This window comes from Jaculus jaculus, chromosome 3, assembly GCF_020740685.1.
Source record: "Jaculus jaculus isolate mJacJac1 chromosome 3, mJacJac1.mat.Y.cur, whole genome shotgun sequence".
Lineage (NCBI taxonomy): Eukaryota > Metazoa > Chordata > Mammalia > Rodentia > Dipodidae > Jaculus > Jaculus jaculus.
In genome coordinates this window covers 96,931,913-96,950,131 of record NC_059104.1, presented here as the reverse complement: position 1 = coordinate 96,950,131, position 18,219 = coordinate 96,931,913, and the positions used below count along the sequence as shown (strand labels likewise).

The 18,219-nt window shown below is 49.6% G+C and overlaps 1 protein-coding gene across 1 annotated transcript in view; it reads right to left on the bottom strand.

Annotated features, from left to right (window-relative positions):
- Window positions 1-18,219, bottom strand: part of Dscaml1 (DS cell adhesion molecule like 1) — a 379,187-nt gene that overhangs the window by 348,624 nt on the left and 12,344 nt on the right. The window contains exons 2-3 of the mRNA XM_004667408.3: window positions 12,800-13,117; window positions 9,592-9,738 (exon numbers count right to left, since the gene is read on the bottom strand). Coding sequence (XP_004667465.2) covers window positions 9,592-9,738; window positions 12,800-13,117 — 465 coding nt within the window. The remainder of the gene's footprint in view (window positions 1-9,591; window positions 9,739-12,799; window positions 13,118-18,219) is intronic.

Below are 18,219 nucleotides of genomic sequence, written 5' to 3'. Positions count from 1 at the left end.
CATCAAGAGCTTCTTGCCTCAGCCACACCATGAGGGTCAATCTCACTCCCCTATCCTTGTGTTCACAGCCCTGAAGACCACATGCGCCCTTATAAGCACAACAGTTCCTGTGCCCCTAAACACTCACGCTCATATGCTCACACCTATGTGCTCATGGTTCGTGGACTCCTTCCACCAAGTGACGACTATGTGTGTGCCTCACTGCAGGAGAATCTATATGGGCAGGATACATCTATGTAGAAGAATGCACCACACACATGGAAAACACATGTCCTATGTAGAATAAAGTACATGATGTCTCATCCTCCCAACCCCTGGCAGTGAAGTTCTGAGAAGAAAATGGGGTGCCCATCATCCCATGGCAAGTGAAGGTCTGATTTGATCCCAAGTCTCACTGAAACCAAAGCCTATACTCTTTGCTATATAGTTTACCCCTTCATGAAGAGGCTCCAAACAAACCCTACAGACTTGGGGAGCCACAGGGGCAGTGGACAGCCAGCCATAGCAGAATGAGTCACAGCCATGCAAGTGTCTCTTGAATTCACCTCTTTTCCCACCCAAGCCAAATGGCCGGCTGCCACCCTGGTTAACCCTTCCTCTGATCATCAGAGAACCATTGTCTGAATGTCAGGTGTGTGCCGAGTCACAGTGAGACTGTGGCCTTGCAGAGGAAGATCCCCTCCCTGCCCCGCCCCCAATCCACCAATCTGCAGCACTCACAACCTGAGCCCCATCTCCACATGATGGCTCATGGTTACGCCACAGTGTTCAAAATCACAGGCTTGGCAGGAAGTGACATCTATACATAGCTCCACCATTCTGTGAGCACCGTTGGCTCCTTCTGAATGAATGCTATCCTAGATTAAATGCCAGAATTCGGCAAGCAATGCTGCCTGTTTGCAATGAGATTGGGCACTGAAGGCAAGATTGATTCTGATGTGAGCACCAGCAAAGCAAATGGGTTTTTGAAAACCCTATAATTTCCCTGCAACCCTTGACTTCACTAAACACACATTTTTAGACTGCAGCACAGTTAGGTAGGCATTAAACAAAAATGAGGTGGTCTAATGATGATTTATGTATAGGATAACCTTCTATAAAGAATTCTACTCTGATTTCAGGGTAACTTACAGAGGTGCCAACTTAACCAAACAATGCTACTTGTGCTGTGTCCACTGTCGCTCCGTGCTCCCGGGGCAGAACGTTTGCCTGCAATTGCCTTAAATCTGCTGCAATTCACTCAGTGGGTGCTCTGGAAATGCAGTGCCTGCCATGAACTAAATGGAAAAGCAAAACATGACACATGCACATGCCGCCAGAGGCACCTGTGAACACGAGACATTTCTGCTTGACTGGGGAGAGCGGCTGATGGTTCTGGAACCAAACAACTGGCGAGGGGCTACAGAGCAGGCCACCTGCAGGGACCCTGGAAAGAGAAAGAGTCCTGGGAGGCTCCAGAGCTCCTGGGGTACAGGCTTGAAAAACATCAGAATTCCCATGAGCCCTTCCTGGCGGCGTGACCTTGGGCAAGGCCCCCAGCCTCCCCTCTCCTAAGCCTGGGTCTCCCCATCAGTGCAATGAGTCTGTTAGAGCAGTATCTTCCACAGATGTGATTGGGAGGATTTGACAAGCCTACATCTGTGGACGGGCTTGTTAGAGCCGACAATAGCACACACAGGGAAATGCTGGACACCGACAGCAAGGTGGCTTGAGAAGAAGTCACATTTCTCTGGTCCCAGATACTGCCCACCGGCGACCTCCCCGCTCTGGGGCCCAAGGCAGGTGACTGGCCTCACTGTGTCTTAGCCTCTGGGCTTGGGAATGTAGATAATAATAAGACCTGCTACACAGAATGCATGTGGAGATTAAATGAAATGACCTGGGAAAAACATGTATCACAGAAAAGCTCAATTGCTGATCGCTGGTCACTTACTTCTTTCTAACTGTCGTTATTACTGTGGTTTATCATTTCGATATGGGCCATCCAACCAGGCAGAGACGAAGCTCCTCTGTGGCTCCCCAGGGCTTCCTTTGAATCTCAGGACCTGAGAAATGTGCTCAATGGCTTCACAAAGGGGAACTTTTCTCTATAACTTGGGGGAAGAATTTAGGACTTTGAGTCTGATATTCCCTTTCTCACCAAAGCAAATGAAGACAGAGGGCTGGCTGCCTTCCTTTCTGGGTAACTGCCTTGGTGAAAGAAATAGTAATTGCTTGGATATTCAAGACAGCCAGTGGCCTAGAATCATCGTCGTCAGGAAAGAGCTTGGGAAAGAGTTCCAGGTTCAAGCCCAGCCCTTGCTTGTAGAAATTGTGATCTGGAGCCAATTGATTAGTCTCTAATCTCATTTCCTTTCAAACTAAAAATGGAGGTGCTTCCCTCCCAGTTTTACCAGGAGAATAAAATGAAATGACATTCAACTAATTGCCACTGGGCCCCATGTGTGGTTTCATATGTGTGGATGTCCTTGTCATTTATATCCTCTCAGTGCACAAGTCGCTCAACCTCACGCACCTGTGTCCCCATGAGCAGAATGGACGTAGTGACAAGTTAGGACAAATGGCAGAATGCAACAGCAGTTCATCTTATTTATTTATCTATTGCTTCTGCGTATGTGTGTGTGTGCAATGTGGGGGTGTGTATGTGTGTGCGTGCATGTGTGTGGTACATGCATGTGTATGTGCCCTTGCTGCACCCTCTGCCTCTGACATTCGGGGTAGGGGGGGGTTGTTGGAGTGGTTGGAGCAGAACACAAGGTATCCTGCTCCATGACTCTTCTGCCTAGTCTCATTTTGAGCCAGCATCTCTTAGTGATACCACTGCTTGCTGGTTTTTGCAAGCCCAGGTGATTCCTGGTCTCTGTTTCCCTTTGAAGGACTAGGATTAAAGGCACATGAGGCCACACTCAACTGTTGATGTGAGATCTGGAGATTCAAACTTGGGTAGTTATAGGCTTCCTCAAGACCTCAGGATCACATAGGAAGACAACTTGACCACTGAGCCACCTATCCAGCCTACAACAGCATCTTATAAACCATGGTTTAGAGGTAACACTTTATCCCTGAGCCAGGGTCCTCACATGCAGGGCAGATAGACCCAGGCAGTGTGTGGAGATGACCTTTGCTGTGTGTGTCAGTTTCAAACCACACACCTTTATTTCTCCCTCAACATAAAGTTTGCATCAGGTACCCATGAGGTGTGAGATGGGTAACACTACACACCCAGGACATGTCGTCTCCCTCATACTGACCAAACGTGATCACAGAATACTTGCATTGAAACCAAAGTCGTGGTCACCTGTCCAGGTCTTCATAAGTTTCTCAAGGATGCTTAGGAAGAATCAGATTCCATCCATGATGTCAGAGCATCCTGGCAATGCCACCCATTTGCTTTGTGACCTTAAGTAGGTCTCTGCTTCCTCCTTCCACAGGACACTGGGGAGATATTGTTACTTCTTCATTATTCACATGCCCTTGAGGGTGCCACCCTTATAGTGGGGTAACACAGGTTCTAAAATACGAATAATGACCCAAGACAGGAGCTGATGAAATTATGAGGGAGCTCAAAAAAAAAAAAAAAAGATCCCTTGGAGGAGGTTGGTTTGGGTGATATTTAGGTCTGATCTTGGCAAAAATCAAGAAAGACATCATGGAAACAGTGAGTATATTAGAATAAGGCTCTGAAGAGTGGGTAGAGTTTAGAAAAAGAAGGAGTAAAGCCTGGCAGAAACAAGAGGCTCCAGACAAGTGGTCAAAGTCATGTGCCCTACACATGACTGTTAAGAAGCTGCTTCTGGAGCAAGGATGCCAGGCTCTGAGACCTCGGACCTCTCCAGCCCTGATGGTCTATGATTCCAGACATTCACTCACAGCCCACTCACTCCCCAGGCTGGTTTTTGGGCACCACCTCATCTCTCTGGTGTCTGTGCTCATCTTCTCCAGTCCCCCTTGGAAGTTGGTGCAGACACACAAGGAACAGAGTAGCCTTTGGGCCAGCATGATTGAAAGGTAAGGCAAATCCACATTCTAGGTCACCATCTTTGTGTCTCCTTCCGGGCCCCAACAGAGCCAGGGCCCCACACCTCCCCTGCAAGAATAGTTACTCTGTCTACTTATCTTTAAGAGAAGAAGATCTGCTATCCTCAGAAAGGCTAAGACCTCTGGTCACTGCACACACAGCTAGAGCCAGATACAAATGCTAGTGACATATGTCTACCCCCAGTCAAGAGTCAGGGACAGGCCTTCCTCGTGGGTTGAAGTCTGGGGATAGTTGAGGAGCCTACACCGGAGAGGCTATGCCTGAAGGCAGAGGAAGTCGGAGGACCCTACATTCCTATAGCCCCCCACCCCTGCTCAAATCCAGGCCAAATCCCGATTAGCTGGGTGGCCTTGGGTAAGATGCTTAACTTCCCTAGGTCTCCATATCCTCATTTATAAAATTGGGAAACAAAACACCACCACACCAACATCAAAACTCATGATCTGTCTTAAAGGGTGATTGTGAGGATTAGAGATAAAATATGTAAAATGCCTAAACCAAAAGAGGGCTCCATACGTGGTAGGTTTTATCAATAATCTTGTTATTATCATTACTCCGTAACAGTGCTATGTGGGTCCTGGGGATAACGTGGTGAAAAATATACCATCATACACACTTCTGTGCAGACAGAAGGAAGTGATGAAGGAGAGGACTTAGAGGAATTAGCATCTGCAGCAAGTTCATATTAGGTGCCCCAGAAAGGGACACATAGGTTCCAAGTTCAAGGACAAAGACGGAGAAGGTATCAGTAAAGAAGAAAAGAGACGAGAGCCGATCTGGCAAGGGAGACAGTGGGGACAGATGAAGAGAAGTGTGGAAGCCCGTGGAAAACCTCGGCACCTGGTAGTCTGGGAACAGTCACTACGGAGGCACAGAAAGACTGGTGGGGTTAATAGACTCACCTATGGGCAAAGTAGGTTTCAGGACAAGACATTGCCTGATGAGAATCCTCGAAGTCAAGACCTTTACAGCGTCTTTACAGAAAGGGTTCCTCTCCACCAGACTTCTTTTTGTCCCCTCCCCAAGCTGCTGCATTTCTGATGTACTTTCTGTTGGTCCAAGGCAATGATGATAACCCAGCATCCAAGAGCCCTGTCCACATAGACAGGGGAGCTCGGCCAGCTTGTCTTCCAGAGGCTAGCAGAAGATACATCTGGCCCTCATCTGAGCTGAATCCCTAACTCCCCACTGGGGCCAAGAGAGCAAGTCAGGATGCTGTGGAAGAACATGCTGGGGAACTCCCACAAGGAGCCTGCATCGATATAATCAGGTCTGTGGAAATTAAAAGCTATTAGGAACAGGGCCGGATTTATCTTTATATCCAATAACATGCATTGTAATGGTGATCATGCAGATGGGAAATTAAACCACATCTCGGCTTCACTGGAGGCCTTAATTCTAATTTACTCTTGTGCACTGCATGCCCTTAGGCCTCTTATGCCCACGCTGACTGTTCTGAAGAGCTGGCTCCTCCCAAGACTGGGTCTCTCTGGAGAAAGGTCAGGAGTCATCTGTGGTTTTTTTACACATACTTTTAGATGGCTAGACTGAAGGGTCATGAGCAGCTAGAGGGAGGAGAGCAGAGACTGGGTATTAGTTTGGTTAAGCTGTCTCTCCAACTTCTCCCTGCCCCAGGAAATCATGGCAAGAAGCTGGCTAGAGCTTCGGTGGCCAACTCCAAGATAGCCATGGCTACCTAGGAAGAGCTTGTTCAGATCCCATCCTCCCTGGAAAAGAAGGCCTGGCTCCTATCACAAGACCACGGGCTCCTCTTCCCAGGGCACCTGCTCTCCCCAAGGGGATGCTTTCTGGGACCCTAATTGGCCTCTTATTCCTTCTCCAGCTTTTCAGTGCCCACTCTTGCTGGCCCTGCAGCGTTCAAAATCAGCCACCAAGATCCAGAGACCAGAGACCAAAGTCAACCCAGTTCCATGCTCCAGAACCCGACCCTACAGTATCAGAGGGCAGTAACTCAGGCTCCTGACCCCACTTCTGCCTTCAGACCAACTATCCCCAATCACACACACACACACACACACACACACACACACACACACACACAGAAAGAGAAATAGAGAATGGTGTGAACGCAGACAGCAGAAAAGGCCAATTTTATTAATAATAAAATGTTTCTAATTTTCCAAAATTAAATCATGTAGCCTGTGGACCCAAGCTTTGGGCTCTCATCTACAGAGCCTGGCCGCAGCTATGGGTGTCATGAGTTCCCCCATGAGTATGCTAGTTAGACTATGGTGCCTTGAGAAGACTACCCTGGATCTAAAACATAGGTGTAGAAGGATCTAGAATGATAATGGGCCAGACTAAAGGATGAAGCAGGGAAGAAAAATTCTCCAAGAGCAAAGGAAAAAGAGGGGTTCTACCAAAGTTTAATGCAGACCTGCAGATTAGTATCAAGGCCACTTCCCTGATAATTATGCCCTTTGGGGCCACCAGCCTGGTCTTGACATCAAAGACAGCCCTGAAGCACCAAATACAAGGGCCCCCTGGGGGAAGCGTGCAGCCTCCAGCTCCTCCCCAGCTGCTCTAGGCTTACTACCCAGTGCCTATCAGCTCTGTCCAGGCTACCTTCCAGAATCCCACAGAATTCTCAAGCAGCCATCCATTCATTCTTCACAAGTCACTGAGTGAGCGCTTACTGCAAGCGCAGAGGGCATTGCGATAGGAGCCAGGGAGGCATGATAAAACCACGCACTTCCCAGTCTTAAGAATCCCACTTTGCGGGATATAGATTCTTACATAGGAGAAACACCACAACAGGAAGCAGAAAGAACAAAATCAGTAACACTGTCTTCCACCCTACAATGACAGCTACAACCACACATGCCCTCTGTGTCAGGCAGCATTTGAGACAGTGCTCTTTCTTCAACCTTATGAACCCATTTTACAGTTGAGGGAACTGAGGCTCTGAGGGTGTAGATGATTTGCCCAGCTAGTAAGCAATGGAGTAAGCACCTATCCCAGGCAATCTGATCCCAAGTTCTGGATTCTTAATCACTACCCTGGATATGGTTCCTCCAAACTGTCCCTAAAAAAAACAGAGGGGATTGGAGAGATGGCTCAGTGATTAAGACACTTGCCTGCAAAGCCTAATGACCTACGTTTGATTCCCCAGTATCCACCAAAGGCCAGATGCACAAAGTGACACATGCATCTGGAGTTCATTTGCAGTGGGTAGAGGAGTCTCTCTCTCTCTCCCCCTCTCTCTTTGTATCTTTCTCTCTCTCTCTCTGCTTGCAAATAAGTAAATAAATAAACAAATAAAAATATTTTTTAAAAAACATTGAGCATTTTCCTCTTCTTGAGGAAAAGCCCTCACTACCTACAGCATACATTTAAAGCCTCCATGGTACCCTGAGTATGTAGATACTTTTGTGTGGGTGCAGGGAGACATTTCTGAGTGAGGTTGAGCACAGAATTCAGAGAAAAACCAATGTGAAATCACACCTCACCTTCAACTTAACAGATATGTGCCCTAGAAGAACTTTCTTTCCTCCTTTAGCCTGTTTCCTTTCCTGACAAGTAAAGGGGGAGAGAAATACACTTAGGGCTTTTTTTGTGAGGCTAACATGAGATTATATGTGAAGATATCTCTTAGTGCTGTGCCTGGAAAATAGTAAGTACTCAAAAAGGTGTTTTTATTCCATGACAGGGTTTCATGTAGCTCAGGCTGGCCCTGAACTCACTAGGGAGTCAAGGATAACCTTGAACTTCTGATCCTTCAGCCTTTACCTTTAAAGTGTTAAAATTGCAGGTATTTCCATCATGCCCAGTATTATGGGCTCTGGAGATTAAACCCAGGGCTTTGTGCATGCTAGCCAGGGAGTCTATCATTGAGCTACATCCCTCCCCAGGCCCCTCAAAAAGTTTCAACAGTGTTATTATTTTAATGGATATGATGTTGAACCCATAAATCCTAGTAAGAAATACCATATGTCCCATAGTCTTAAAATACCTTAAACCTAACTTCATTGAAAAAGTTGAAAATTCTTTCTCTTGTCATTATGGTGGTTTCCCCAGAGGCGTGCCAAGATCCGAGGTCCCTCAGGTCCCCAGTAGCCTGTGCTCCGTACTTACATGATCCCTTTTGGATCTTTGGCTCTATAGCTCTTGTCTCGTTTGGACACAAGAACCTTGACCTCAGTCTCGGCCTGTAGAGCCTCAGGTAGCTTCTCCCATGGGGTCCAACCACTTCTTCCCATGAGTAGCCATAGCAACCTATCTTGACCCTGATCGACCTTGACCTGGTTTGTCCTCACTTTCAGAAGCTGTCTGGTCCAGCCAAAGCACTACCCTAGCCTTTCCTAGTCACTTGTGGTTTTATAAAAGACAAAAACAACAACAGCTAGCTAGCTTGAAGTAGCTTTGAACCTGTCTTGCTACGATCAGGTTACTGTCCTGTCTACGACCTGTCTAATGCTAGGAGATCTGTGGCCTTGTCATCTGCTTGTAAATGAGAGAAGGAAAACACTAAGAGCAAAGAACAAATTCATGGGGAAAAAAAGGAAGAGGAAGAGGAGGAAGAGGAGGAGGCAGAAGCAGCACTAGCCATGACAGATGCAAACATGCCCAAGCACTAGGTTCCATCCTGGCTGCAGCCTGGAACCACCCACCAGGGAGTGCTGGACATTGCTAAGGTCTAGGCCCATTCACATCTACCTTGGGACTGCGCCCCGAGCACTGCTGTTTCTAAGAACGCCGTGCAGGGATTCCAGGAGTAGCAGGAGGAAGGCTTATTGCTCTAAAGGACTCCTACAGGGAAGGCTTGTCATCCCAGCTGACCCTGAGGATCGGGAATCACTTCAGACAATCACCTGGACACTCGGGTGCCGACAGGGTACTCGGAGACCACTGATCAGGAAGCCCCATTTTGCAGGAAGGAAGACAAAAGCCCTTGGTAGAGAAAGACAGAAAAAGCCCTTTCCGTGTGCAGGCTGTGTGACCAGAGGCCTGGAGCTACAGGAAGGACCTGAGGGTCCTTTTGTGATGTCCCCGGACCTGTTTCCTGTGGAGGGACAACCCTGTCCAGGTGAAAAAGAACCAATGAGGGACTCACAATCACAGCACTGACAATGAGACAATCCTACCACACAATATTAGTCCCCACTCCAACATCAGCCACCAAAAAGTCTGACATAGTTGGAGCCAACTCCTGGGGAAGCAAAGGTCCCACGTGCGTGTTTCTTTAAGTCAGGCCCAGTCTCATTACACTGATCATTCAATATAGAGCAGACGGATCACACCTTGCCTTACCACCCTTCACAAGGCTGCCAGATCTCCCAAACAAGAAGAACCCTGGTGGTAAGGAATGATGGCAGTCCTCCCTTGTGCCTGCTGGGACCTTCACGGCACAGGTCCTGGCAAGTGCTCTTCACCACCCCACACACAGATGACCGGATGGAGACCAAAGACACTCATCTGCTTGAAGGCCCACAAATCATTCCCCAAGTCTTGTTTAACTCACAGACCGGTTCAGATAGCATCCACTACCCGGGCAGCCCTGCGGGCCACACATGTCCATGAGTCCTGCTTACCTGGGATGATGGAGACTGTGTCCTTCTCCCAAGACACGACACTAACGTATTCCTGCACTGAAGGAGGGATGAGGCACTTGAAGACAGCCACGTTTCCACGCATTGACCTTTGATCCTCCACCCGGACGGTGTAGGGTTCCCTGAAAACTGTGGTGAGATTGGAAGAAGAATGTCAAAGGGCCATAGGGGCCAGAGAAGGAGACAGCTACTGGGCTCAGCAACTGTGCAACTCTAGTCCCCTCTCCTTACCTCCTATCCATCAGTGGCTTACCCAGTCCAGAAGTTGCTGTCTGAACAACTCTTCCTTCACCAACCTTCTGCCCCATTGCAGCTTCTCCTCCAGCAATGCCCACCCCCCTCTGCGAGGCCATTCATCCAAGTGCCAACCACTTTCATTCTGGAGAATCTTGGCAGATGGTAGAAGATCATAAGGGCCTTGAGGGTAACATGGAAACCCCAGGATGTCATCATGCTCAACCAGAGGCTATGTGGAAAGGAAGGAAATATGCTCGAATTGCCCTAAGGAAACCAACCTGGATGCTATTCCTGGGCTCAGAGCATCAACTATTTGGTGCATGATGACCACTGTTTGTCAAAACAAAGCCTACGATGTTGACCTAACAACAATTTGGGAGCACTCCAGTGCACCCTGGGAAATGTAGTCCAGGCAATGAACTATATTAGGTTTGATGGTATACAGTCAGCAGTGGATGAGAATATTTGAAACTGGGTTTGTCTCTGAGAATGAAGAACCCCAGAGACACAGACATTGTCCCTAAAATCACTGCTGCCCTCCCACTTCCTAACATTAGCTGCAGCCTCCAGCCTACCCTTCACCCCACCCCAGGCTTGGCCCGGCTCTCAGGATCATCCGGTTCCCCTAGGCTCCGCTGCTGCTTGGCTCCCAGGACCGACTTCTGCATGCTGTCACCTGCAGCCCCTCATGTGTCACAGGCTACAGGTGGGCTGACCCAACCTCAGGACTAGGATAGAAGGACGTGACTGTCCCATCTCCCTCGGCTTGGCCTCTCCCATCCTTCCACCCACTTCTGTGCCAAGGAGAGCCAGAATGTTCAGAGCACCACTGCCAAGTGACCTTGTCCCTCAGCAGGCACCTGGGCAGTGTGCCCTTCTCCTCTCCTTGCCGCGGTTTCCAGGGTGACACTTAAGGCCCTGGCAGCGCCCCCAGCCATGCACCTGCAGCCTCTCTGGCATCATCAAGAGCCTCTTAGTGGGTTGTGTTTTCAGTGGGCTGGCCTTCCTGAGGCCTTCATTCTTCTTCTCTGGCCAGTGGAGGCGGGAGGGAGAGGAAGGAAGGAGAGGGGAGACTGCCCACTCTCTGAGGACTTGGTGGTGCTTGCTCCATTTGCGGCACACACATCTCTCAGGGGAGCTTGAGGGAGCTGACCCAGCAGGGTGCAGAGCAGTGGAGGTCAAAGGGCATGTTGTGTCACACACTACCTCTGAAGGTCCCTGGGACATCACCCAGGCTGACATAAGAGACTCAAACAAGCAGGCCCTGCCTCTTCCTCCAAGCAGTGTGGGACGCTGGAGGAAGATGAGTGAACCATTGTGAAACAGTCAGTAAAAGGACAGGCATGTGGACCACACTTCCACGGCACTGACTTCTGCCAGATTGGCACCTCTGTGATCCACTGGCGTGTGTCCAAGTGGTAACCTCTCTCATGTTAGTCTTAGACTTCTCATAGGTGAAAAACCCTTTATACACTCACTGTGAAAATAGCATCTTAGCCCAAGGACAGGCATGGAATGGGAAATATGAAGGTCTTCCTTTGGCCCAATGCTCCAGGCTATGGAGGGAAGAAGTGGGCTCAAGTCTAGGCATCAGAACTCCTAGCCCAACAGTTGGTGTTTTCCTAGGGGCCCAAATAGTGCAGAGGACCTGCTGCTTAGACAAGACCATCTTGGGAGCACAGGAAAGAAACTCTAAGCAGCCTGACCCTGGCTTTGGAGCCCACACTTACTACCAAGCCACCGTATGGCATAAAGCAGATACTTGCTTTGTCCTTGTGAGAGATGTGCTAACGCAGGAGGATCTGGAGTGAGGGAGCTCATTCTGCCAAGACTGCTCCTAGGTCTGCTGGCCATCCCTGAAAGCTGCTCTCCTGGGCATACCCTACACAGCTGCAGGGGAGATGCCATGCCTTAAGCAGGGGCTGCCCAAGCTCCTTTCTTGAAAACCACTGCCCACACTTCATGCCGTCCTGCTATTTGAGGCATTCCCTATCCATATCAGATGTATAGTGAGTTGGAATGCCCTAGTTTAAAAGAGCTGATCTAAGCCACTCACTCTCCTCCAGACGTGACCCACCCAATTCAGACTTTCTATTTTCTCTAAAACGATCATTAGAGAAACCCTTGCTTCCTTGCCTCCATCAGCTCTCCCCGAGACCCAAATCCTTCACTGCTAAGGTTTGCCATCACGAATTTTACTTGCACGCCTGTTCTCAGAGCTATGCGGCACACAAGTCTCCATCAACAGGAAGATGGGCCAATAATACGTGCCTCAGTCATCCAGTGGAATACTATACAGCAGCAAGTTTGGGGGGACTCCCAAGCTAGACAACAGTGAGGGCAGATCCCACAATCGGAATAGTAAGACAAAGATTCCGGAGAATGGACAGTGTAGGGCTGTATTGCTGTAAAGCACAAAACATAAGCAAAATAGCCAACTGACTCCAAGTCAGGGTAGTGATTGTCCTGAGGAGAACAGTGACCAAACACAGAGGGAGTGAGACTTCTGGGGTGCTGAGGCAATGTCTCTGGCATTAGTTGAACTTCGTGAAAATTTGTCCAGCTACGTAACACAACATGTGCACATTTCTTTACATTGTTCAACGAAAAAAAAAAAGAGAGAGAGAGAGAGAATTTAGGGACTCAATTGTTTTCTGTGAGTTCAGGACTGAAGTGAGCATGGAACTTGGTTTGAATGGCTTAACTGTCACATGCAGTAACTTGCAAGGTAAGAAGGTTTTCCCTTTGACTCGACAGATGAGCAAACCGAGGTGCCCTGTCTAAGGTCATATAGGTGGCTGAGCTGATGACGTGTTTCCTAGTGAATGGTTCCACCAAGCCCTCTTGCACACAGGCACACGTGCCCTCATGATGCCACTCTGTGCACTGCATCCTGCGTCTGTCCCTCAGAAAGAGCAGCCCTCTCGGGGGTCAGGCACACCCGGTCCCTCACCTGCTTTGACACGGATGTTGGGGCTCCGGATCTTGCCGGCAGCATTCTCCGCGGTGCAGAAGTAGTCATTGTCGTGGATAAAGCTATTGAAGGCGGAGGGGGAGAAAGGGTACAGCTGCAGCGTCCCGTTGGCATGCACATGACGGATGTGTGGCACGTCGTAGATGTCGTCCCCCGTGGCCAGGTACCATCGAAGGGCCGCACTTGGAGAGCCTGCGGCCGGGCAGGGCACCACCACGCCCACAGAGCTGGAGAAGGTTACCTGCTGCAAGGAGTCATTTACAAAGTAGAGGCTGGTGCCGACATCCTCGGAGCGGGCTGTAGGGGAGGCAAGGGAGAGACTCATTGAGGGTGCTCTCTAATAACACCAACTCTAGATACCAGGCACTGGCAGAGAAAGGGGAGAGACACTGCCTACCCATAGAAGCTTCTGGGCTGGCACAGGAGTGGTAAAAGTAAAAGATCTCGTCCTCTATGTCAAACCAAGTCCATGGAGAGAGGTGGCCACTCACCCCTGTCATGGTAAAGGGTCCAAAGTCAAGGTCTTCTAAGGCAGGCGTGTGTTAGGAAAGACACTGAAATGCCTACATCAACATTTACCAAGCACCTGATTTCTAACCATTCCTTTAACAAGTCTGAAGCTCTCCCTTTTTGCCTGCCTTCAGTAGACTGAATATAGTGGTGTGAGTGTAGGCTACAGAGCTGAAGTTAGAGCCCATTGCTAGCAAGGACTTTGGGGCTCTTCCTGCCCTATTGCAGATGACAGGCAAAAGGTCTCAAAACTGTTACCCGAGAGGAATGGCTGGAGGAAAGTAGGATGTTTGCCTGGAAGACGGAAGATAGTGGGAGGCCTTGAGAGCAGAACTGGACCCCTGGAGGTCATCTGGAGAATGCACTGCCACCAAGGACTCAATGGGAACCAGACGGTCAGTGGGCGGGATGATGAAGTCCCAGGATCAAGAGGCCAGTCCTGACCCTGCCTGCCTGCAGAATTCCTTCCTCTCTCTCATTATTTGTGTCTTCACTGGCAAATGAGGCAGCAGGGGAGGGCGGGGAAGACCATGAAGAGCCCTTCCATCGCTGGACACGTTGCTTCTACCACATGAAGAAACAGTCAGGGCTGTTTGGCAGGAGGGACAGCCATCAGCTCATCTCACCCAGCATCAGGCCTTGGAACCTCTGCCTCCTACCCCAGCAGTCCTGAATGTGGGAATCAGGGGACCCTCCCTCTCCAATCAGGGGCCCGCCCCTTTAAGAAGGCCACCTCCAGGCCAATAGGGAGCAAACCCAGAGAAGGAGAGGACCTGGCCTCAGGTCTCTAGCTGGAAGCCATTCTCTCTCCACCAAGAAGATCAAGGAGCACGAAAACCATTGCTGCTTGTTTAAAGAACATTGCTGGGGACCCAGCTTGACCTCAATTTCCACAACTTTATGGGGAGGGGAAGAGCCCACATCCGGACTGTATTAATATTCTTGCCTTAACTCTAGGCAGAGCCTCTAGGGAGACTATACCAGGCAGGTCATTGAGGAAGGCCATTAAGCCTCATTGGCCAGCGCAATTCACATCATCTCATACAAAGCCGTGAGGAAGCCATTAGCAGCCGTACTAGAGAAAACATCCGTGGGCTCCTAGCTCCAGTGTCGGGGGCATCCTCTTAGCAGCAAATGCATTTGCTGTTCCCACCAGGCCCCGCACCCTTAGAAGCTGAAAGGGTCTCAGAGAAGGGGGGGTGGCATTGCTTGGCACTCTCCTCCTCACGCTGCCTCCCTGCGACAGTCAGTGGTTGAGCATGTCTGCTCGAGGGGACCCTCATGCGCTCCTGCAGCCCTTGGGGACTGGAGAATTCCTCATGGTTGCAAGATCAATCCATTTCACAAGCAAGTAAACTCAGGCCTTGCCAGGTTTCTCAAGTACCCCCATGTGCCAGATCTCATTTCCACAAACCCACTTACCTTCTGAAAAACCCTCCTCACCACGATGCATTCAACAGGGGCTGGGGAGATAGCCCAGTGGGTAAGAGTGCTTGTTATGCAAACATGAGGACCTGAGTTTGGATCCCCAGCACCCAAAGAAGAGAAGACACGCTGGGCATGGCTTTGCTAACCTGTAACTCTAAGAGGGTTGGAGATGGAAGGATTGCTGAGGCTAGCTGGTGAGCCTGTCTAGCTGAACAGCGAGCTCTGGGTTCAGTGAGAGACCCCCTTCTCAAGGAAATGTTTAAGAAGACCTATTAAGGGGTGGACACCTTTAAGTCCTCCTCTGACCTCCACAGGTGTCCACACAGGATGCCCTTGTCCCTACATGCACACACATGTAGACACTCCTCCCCACTCACCGCACAGCCCACCCATCTCACACACACACACATACACACCAAGATGCATTTGACAAATATTTGTTGAGCATTTTACACACGCCAGGCACTGTTGCTTTGATAACCTCAATGTTACCTCCCATGGTCATCCCAGTCTACACAGAGGTAGGAAATGACTTCCTGAAAATGCACAAAGCCAATGAGACTTTTGGGATATACACTCAGATGGTTTGACCCTAGCACTGCCTTCTTAACTAATAGGCAATGTGTGGCTGCAATGTAAATACTATAAGAAAAAGGCAGGGCCACTTCCTTATTCATACAAAATCAGGCCACCAACTTCCATTTCTAGCCAAGAACAAAATTAATGCCCACAGATACTCATGCATGCACACACATACAGTGTGTATGTGTGTGTGTGCGTGCACATTGTGAAAATACTGCAAGGAATGGTCCCTGTTAGACTCTGGGAATTTCAGACAATCCTTGGCTTTAGGGAGTTAGGGACATCCCTCTGGAGCTCTGGGTGCTTATTGGGGTGACCTAGTGGGGTGATTTGAGTTGAATGTCCCCCATAACTTCATATGTTCTGGATGCTTGATCACTAGATGATGGCATTTTGGTAGGTGGAGCCTTGCCTGAGTGCTGTGTTGTATTGCTGGGGTGGGCTTGGGGGTGTAGTAGCCAGCTCCCCCACCCTTGCTAGAGTTTGGATTACTTTCTTATTGCTGTTTCCACCTGCTGTGATAGAGGTGATGTCCCTTCTCTGTTCATGCCAGCCTTCTGTGCCACCAAGGAGCATCCCCCGGAGGCTGCAGGCCAACATAGACAACTTTCTTCCCATTAGTTGCTTTCGGTCAGACGTGACTACAGTACCTAGTTACTTAGACACCCTCGCTGAGGCAAGTTCAAGATACAGAATGACTTTCCACTGTCCCCAACAAATAGACCTAGGAAGCCAAGAAAGGCCCCAGACATCCAGAAAGTGTTCAATTCATGGGAGAGGATTTGGAAATCCTTAGAAGAAGTTGGATGTAGGTCTCTGTGGTGACAAAATCTCATGCGATAAGAAAATCCCCCACTGATTTCACTGCAAGCGGCAGGCCACGTTCGGTGTCAGGCCCGCTCAGGTATTATATTTCGATTAGACGGCTATTGTACTTAATCTTCTTAACTCTACAGGAGAGTATTATTATTATATTATTTCCATTTTATAGATAAAGAAATTAAGACTGAGAAGTTTACTGACATTCAACTTTACACAACATGAATAAATTTGGTACTAGAGCCCAACACTGCTACACCAGAGCATGAAAAGGCCCCAGTGGCTCTAGGGAACAACGACACTGAAGACAAATCAAATTACAATAGCTGGCTTTCCCTGCTGGGAACCCTTGTTTGTCCTCTTACCCCATCCCAGTCCCATCTAAATATGTGCTCCTACCTCCTCTCCTGGCCAGCAGTCTATTTCCCTCTCTATGCCTCCAGGGACAGCCCTCAGCGGCCACCAGGAGCATCAAGCACAATGACAGCAGCCTTCCTGTACTCAGGGGCCTTGGCTAGCCAAGGACACAAGGTTCCCAGCAACTACAAATGGGTAGCTTTAATTGATGAATTGACTGGGATTGTCCAGCCACCTGTCAGGGCTGATGAAACAGCAGATTTATAGTGGAAGGCAAGTAGCCTCATATTTCTCCCACCCCGGGGATGTGAGCTGCTGCTGTCTTCTGAGTCTGGGGGAGCTGCGAGGATTAGACACACCATTCATTTCTGCTTACAGCTCTGACAGTGCGTCGCCATCATGAAACATCACCCCCAGGTGTCGAACAATAGCACCCTGCACTTACGTGGGGTTCATATTTTACCATCACAAGGCACCTGTCAGCTCAGAATGTGGAAGACCTTAAATAAACATTAATTCAGCCCTATCCTAAATGCCAAGAGAAAGGAGTAAGGGGGAAACTGAGGCACTGTCAACCAAATATCTTGCTTCACTGCATGTGCAGAATGGGCAGCTGGTGAGTAGTTTCAGAAGCAATGGGCACACTTGAACAAAGTGGAAGTAGCAAGCGCCTGAGGGCCCACTCTGACCTCATGGAACCTGGCCTGGCCTCTACGATGGGGGACGCCACCGCAGAGCAGTGACAAAGTCTCGGTGAGCTTGCAGAGGATCAGAGAACACGGACACAGCCGAGCCCTGAGCAGAGTCTGGCAGAGCCGTCCTCCTCAGGTTCACCCTCCTCTGCCATGTCACCTCTGGTAAGCAGCTCGGCCTTTTCTGAGCTTCAGCATGCCGGCTTCCCAAAGGAGCAGGGCATAGGGGAAGTGGTACCACCTTACCTGTTCCCTGCGCTGCTGCGCAGGTGAAATCAAATGTGAAAGACTTGGCTCCGCTAATGAGAATGTACGGACAGAATGTCCTCCCTCTCCCAGGGTGCCTCACTTCACTGAAAAGGAAAACAGGGCACAGTTCCATCCTGCTCCTCTCTGAAACAGTCCTTAGCACTCGCAGAAGTCCAAACCTCTGCACGTTCCCTTGGCTGACCTCTCACCCTTTCCTTCCCCTTCCCTGGTCCTTGCTAAGCCAGGTCTTTCTTCTCCAGGAAGTATACACAGAGAGAGCACCAGCTCCAGTGTCCTGAGCAAGGTGGGAGGCAACAAAGATGAGGGAGAAGGGGTTCACTCTCTGGACCAGAAAAGGGGTGACACCTTGGCCCTGGAAGGCAGAGGGGACTAGAAAGCCAGGTCCAGGAGCCATTCCTGAGAGGCACAGCCTGCAAACGGTGCAGAGCAGAGATGGGTGAGATGTGTCTGACGCTCCTTATGGAATTATCCTAAACCGGAGCAATGGGTGGGCTGGTGGGGGGATAGAGGCAACACCAGCCACGGTGGCCCAAGGCCTGCAACCGGGGAAGATGTGGGGCACAAGTGACGTCTACAAGCTGAGAAAGGGACGGGGTGGGATGCTGACGTGTCCTCTAACAGGGAAGCCTGCCACTGAAGCTCTTATCCAAGTAGGTCTAGATGCAATTCCACTTGGGCTGGGCATCTAGCTCCCTGGAGGCTCGTTTGTAATGGTACCAAGTATGAAAAGAAGGAAGACTA